Consider the following 6,000-nt stretch of genomic DNA (forward strand, 5'->3'; position numbering starts at 1 on the left):
TCATTTAAAGAATAATTTGAATTACTACTAAGTATGGCATAAACTATTGTATAGAGATGTGAGTTAAAAATTAAAGATAGAATAAATGTCCGTAGTCATCTCAAACTCACCAAGCATTTACAGCATATTTGAGCTACACAGATTTAGTCTACATTCAAAGTAACAGAGTAATAATATCAGAAAAAGCCATAGAAACAGCTCAAAATAAGGAAACCCATGAATTCACATTGCAGTTAGCATTAAGGAGAAGGATAATTCCCATTAATTCCAGGAAGAGACATCTGATTTTTTTTTTTTTCTACTCTATCACTACACATACCTCTTTCTTTCCTCCAAGTCTTGGTTAAAAGAAAATGCCATTGGATGCAACAGAAAATAAGACCCTTAGTGCCTAAAGGTACATCTCTTATCCGTTAAGAGAGCAAGAGCTTCAAAGCATTACCAATGCTGCCCTCAACAGTTTCTGTCAAAGGAACATGCTTCAGAGAGCAGATCACAGCACTTAAAAATTAATCCACATTTTGCTTAAAAACACTCAATGACATCTTACTCCCTCAACTTTTTAAACTACTTCTGAAATCCAAATTGATTGCAACAATGTGTCTTCATGAAATTTCCACCTTCGCAGATCAGGATTTTATACTATATATATCCACATTCTAATGAGAACAAAAAAAGAAAATCTAAAACAATACTAAATTATACCCAGAAATATCAATACAATTATTTTGACCATGGGACTTTGAATACAAAACTGCCCTGTCACAGCATAACATGTATCAATACTGGACAATATAAACAGGAACTGCTTTCTTGTCAACTTTGTTCGGAAAAAGATATCAAAGTTTTGAAGAGTCTTAAGACAAAACTTCAAGTAAAATCAGAAACAACAAGCCTTACATAGATAAATGACAGTGTTAGTACAAGAAAATAGAAGTAAACATAAATATAGCATTAGAAAATTTCCAGTCAGAGTAGTGATTATTAGGGAAATTAGAAGAAGAAATAGACATAATCCTAGCTTAGTACTTGATCTGATTTTGGAGGTGCTGACATATTTGCCAGCACAGTGAATAACCACAGAGATTAATTTTAGGTGTGCTTGGATCAATCTGCTTATTAATACCTCTCACTTGGAAAAGGTATCACTTAGCAGCCCTTACATATCCAGCTATAGTTTAGGTTTCAAAAGCAGTTTTTTTCTCAAAAGATGACAGTGTGACAACACACTAATTCCACAACATCCTGAAAACAGCCAGAGAAATCTATATTCTAGCAGAATATTTACTAGTAACAGACAGGATGAATTCCAGTTCTTTTTCATAAGAAAGACTAAACAGCAATCAGAAATTTTAATTACCAAACAAGGAACATCATAAACTGGAATGCACAGGTACAAGAACAAGACTGGCAACAGTATAGTAGCATAGTTTATTTTCTTACCAATATGAAAAAACCTTGAATATTTTCTTGCCTGTTCAAACAGAAAGACAGAACTGTGCTCTGCAGCGCTAAAGAGAAAATGTTTCCCAGTCCTTTAGCACCATTTAGTGGCTACTCATTTGTAATGCAGCTGAATATATGGAAAGAAGTACAATTCTGTAATCCTCTTCAGAGAGAATTAAGAAACACTGGCATGTACCATATAAACATCCCCACCTGTGAACGGCAGCTTAAAATTGCATAATTTATTCATTCATTTTGAAAACATTCAAATCTCTACAGTGGTTAAGACAAGGAAGTAAAGCATGCATAACATTAGGAACACATAAGAAAAAATAATAATTAAAAAAAAAAAAAACAAAACAAACACAAACAGAAAGCCAGAATTGTACAGGGTAAGTCACCATACACCTTTCCATTTGCCAGGCTTCAATCGATTTTAAGCAACAAAAGACTGCCAAGAGACTATACAGAAGTACCTGGGTAATTCTAAAATAAGACATGTAGAATAATATTCTAAGCATTGAGATGTTCCTTTAAAACACTTAAGAAAGACTAGGCAGTTATAATATTCAAACATCTGCAAGATTATAGGCATGTCAAAGAAGGTTCTCAATAAAATCTTATCTCAACCAGGAAGGGGATTTCACCAAGCTAAAACAAGCAGATATTCAAACTACTCTGTACTAACAAGGTGTTTAGCACCACAAGCAAACAAAACTTCTCTCAAAAAAGAAATGCCACTCCATTTCAGAGATAGAAATAATCGCACAATTTTATCTCTCCACAAATTAGGACTGAAATAAGGCCTACTGTTCAGCTTTAGCCAGACCACTTAGGTTGTTGCCAATTCCTTCTATCCCTTTTCTCAAATATACTCCCTCAATCTCCCCAACGTTCTCCAAACATAAAGGATAACTACAAGTGAAGTTACTTTTAAACAAAATTTGAAAATTTTTCAGGTATTTGTATTATTTTGAACTTTTTTGAGTCAAACCTGTCACATATTGACAGAATTCTATTTGGACATATTCACACTACCAACTCTTCAAACACCAAGCCTTTGGGGACAGCAACTACCTAATTCACCACAGATTCAACCAGAACCGCAGCCATTGCATTTCCTGACACTATCATGAGACAACAAAAAACCTCATTCACTTTTTCACCTTAGTTCTCCACTTAAAACTTTTATTCCCAACAACAGAACCATCATCACAATCCATTGTAAAAGGAATATATTCTGGAAGACCAGACAAATAATCCATTTTAAGGAATTAAATTTATGATCATATAGTATTGCTGTCATGAGATAACAGACAGCAATGCAGTTTTTCAAGATCAGCAGTTTAATAATTCACTCCTCTCGTCTTGAACAGACAGATTAAGAAGTAGCTGTTTCTAAGAAATAAAATAGAGCAGTTTTAATTGATTGTTTAAGAAAAACCTTACTTCGCTTGCAGAGCAACACAGTATCGTCAATTACTATTACCTTCTTCCACACAGGAGGACCAGACAGGAACAGCACATCAGTCGAGAGCTGATGCTATACCGCAGTTATACACCACACAGTAGAACATCCCAGTGCTGGGCAAGATTATTCCAGGGCAAAACTAGACAATAACACATTCCCAATAAATTATCAACACTAATTCCCAGAAGACTGTTGAATTGGTTTTAAGACTGCTCAATTCCTTCCTCCTCCAACACACACACCTACCTACTACCACTGAATGTGTTTTTCAGCACGTTTCACGTTCCAGATTTAAAGCAGCAATTTCAGAGACAGCTACCTAAATCTGCCCTGCCCAACCATGAAAACACAAAGCTCAACTATGCTTTGAAGAGGAAGAGGTTTAGCGTCGGTTTAGTTTCAGCCGTTCGCTCCTTTGGGAGGCCCTTAGCCGAAGAACGGGCAGAACAGCCTCTTCAAGCCCTACAGGCAGATAGGAGGGACCTTCCCCTCCCCTTTCCCAAAGCCGCTTCGCAAGGCGGAGAACCGGGAGAAAAGGCAGACTTTCCTCCCCCCGCCCCCTTCCCCAGTATCACGGCAGCCCGAAGAACAGAGGTCTCTCCTCTTCCCTCTGCCACGAGCCGCAAGCGGGGGAAGGGAGGGCTAAGAAGGGTGAGTCATCCTCCCACCGAGGCCCACTGACAGTAGCTGGGCCGAGGGGGAGAGGGACAGAAGCCGAAGCCCAGAAGGGTCCAAGCTGGGCCTCACCAGCCCAATGCGCTGCAGTCGCAAGAACCAACAGGAGACAGCCTTCAGAGGCTCCGCCGCTGACTCTCACCCGGCAGCACTCACCGGGCCCCGCTGAGTAGTGACGGTGGTCGCCATAGCGCCTCCCTCGGGCCGAGCCCCCGCCGTCCGCCCCGCCAGGCCGCCGCCCTCGCTACCGTTACTGCTCCCACAGCCGCCGCTAACCGTCACTCAGCGCGAGCCTCCCAGTCACCTGACCCTGGCCCCACCCCCCAGCTCCCGCCGTGCCTGCAGCAACCTCTCCTTCCCCCGCCCCTTCGGGCGGGCTCCAAAGCCGCGGCGTGCGCATGCGCCAAGGGAAGGAGGACGGCACGCGCACGCGCCTGTCGGCACACTTGGGGAGGGGAGCGAGAAGGAGGGGCGGAGCGACTGTCGCGCATGCGCTCTTCTGCTCTGCGGTGCCGCAACGGAGCGGAGCGCAATGTGGGGGCGCTGCATTCGCTAGGGGGCGCCACGGCCCCGGGGAGGAGCAGGAGCGGGGCCTCGGGGCGACATCTTGCGGCCGGGAGGACCTTCCCCTCCCCGAGAGGAGTACAAGGGGGCGGGGGTTTGCGCGGGAGTCCGCGGAGCGGTTCCCCAAAAGGGTTTTTTGCCAGTGGGTGTGATGTGCGTAAGGAGGTGACTTTGTGCCTCGCCCAGCCTGGTCTCCGCACAGCTGGCCCCGTGTCAGTGGTTTTCTAAAGCGGAGACTGACCTTCGGCGTGTTGAGCAAGTGCAGCCCTTTGCAGAATAACAAAAGCTGCTCTAATATTCATCTGAGTGCTGCTTTGGGAGATAAAATCTGATCATTTCAAAGCCTATTTAAATAACATAACTGTTTCCTGTTGTTAGGATCTGCTGCACGGATTTAGCCCTTAATTAAAATTCTAGCACAGATTTCAGCAGCTGGAAATAGAACAGTGCAATTAGGAACGCTCCAAATATAGCAGCAGCTTTTTTTACCATGCTACCCTAGCATCCACTTAGAGTGATAACGGCCTCATCTTTTTACTTGTGTCTTGATATTTAGAAAAATTAGTACTAGGGAACATAATTGATTGGGGGCCATTGAATGCATATAGTTGATGCCAGCTGTAAGTCATCCAGCCAGCTTAAGAGAAAGGCTGTGATGTTCCCTCTTACCCTTACCAACTGTTCCTTTGCTGGAAGCAGGATTCAGGTCAATCTACAAAACAAAGCAGCAAATCATCCTTCCCTTGTTCCTACCACTAGAAAATAACACGAACTGGAAAATATGTGGATTTTTTTTTTTTTTGGCAGGAAGAAGGGGTTGAGTTTCTTGGAAGAGGCTAAAGGGGCTAGGATTTTTTCATTGCCTTTTATATAGGCCTTTCAACAGAGATAGTTCAATATACAAAGGGGCAATGCAATTTAAAATTAAACTGCATGATTAAGAACATTCAGAATCTTACCATGTCAGATATGTGCCTTGTCTGTACAAAGCTTGTGTATTGATATATTAGTTTATGACATGCTAGCCAGATGTAGGCTTTTTCAGGAAACTCCCCATTTCTTCATCCTGTATATACATATAACGGAGTTTCAATGATTAAATGATAGAAGTTTCTTGAGCCAACATGGTTAAAACAGTAAGAATGTGCAGAGGTTTTGAGTGGGAGTCCACGGAGTGGTTCCCCACAGGGTTTTCTGCCAGTGGCTGCAATGTGTCTAAGGAAGTGACTTTGTGCCTTACTCCATAGAGGTAAGGGAAGATGATCAGCACTTTTCTCCATCATTACAATCTTGACATTATGAGGCAGGCTGGAGGGAAAAGGGTGTTAACAAGCCTCATTGCTATTCTTATGTCTGTAACCACATGAGCTAGGAAATTAGTTTTAGGTAAGTCATGGGCAGTTTACTTACTATGGATTTCATTCTAAGACCTGGTCTAATCACAACAACTTCAGATAGATTAGACATGAAAAAACATTATTGTCTCTATAAAACGTATATCAATGGAAAAAGTAGTAATGGTAACTCAGAGATTCTTGAGATTTGTTTTCCTCATACACAGTGACTGGAGTGAACATGGTACATTTCTAACAGCATCACCATTTTCTAACTGCATCTTTTATTCTCCTGTTTTATTTTTATTTCCAGGAAATCCACATAGAATCTAATAATTTCTTGCTAATTGCCATTTTTAGTGAAGGATCTGTTGTTAAACAAAGCCCCACTCTCCCTAGGGTAAATTGATATCTGAAGGTGGCCTGGAAACTCTAAAAAAATACTGGCTTTGCCATCTGGTGTTCATGCACAAGAACAGCAAGTAGCTTTCGACCTGGAGAGACAGGTGC

General features: G+C 41.8%; 1 protein-coding gene across 3 annotated transcripts in view; it reads right to left on the reverse strand.

The window, feature by feature from the left end:
* TOLLIP (toll interacting protein) overlaps positions 1-3,901 on the reverse strand; it is a 29,211-nt gene extending 25,310 nt beyond the window's left edge. For 2 of the 3 annotated variants that reach the window (XM_082058021.1, XM_082058020.1), the window contains exon 1: positions 3,749-3,901. In XM_082058021.1, the coding sequence (XP_081914147.1) occupies positions 3,749-3,781 (33 nt within the window). In that variant the 5' untranslated portion in view covers positions 3,782-3,901. Of the gene's footprint in view, positions 1-2,935; positions 3,317-3,748 lie in introns of those variants that run through there. The other variant, XM_082058022.1, reaches the window with a different exon arrangement.
* Between the last annotated feature and the right edge of the window lie 2,099 nt (positions 3,902-6,000).

Source organism: Streptopelia decaocto, assembly GCF_964273445.1.
Source record: "Streptopelia decaocto genome assembly, chromosome: 7".
NCBI lineage: Eukaryota > Metazoa > Chordata > Aves > Columbiformes > Columbidae > Streptopelia > Streptopelia decaocto.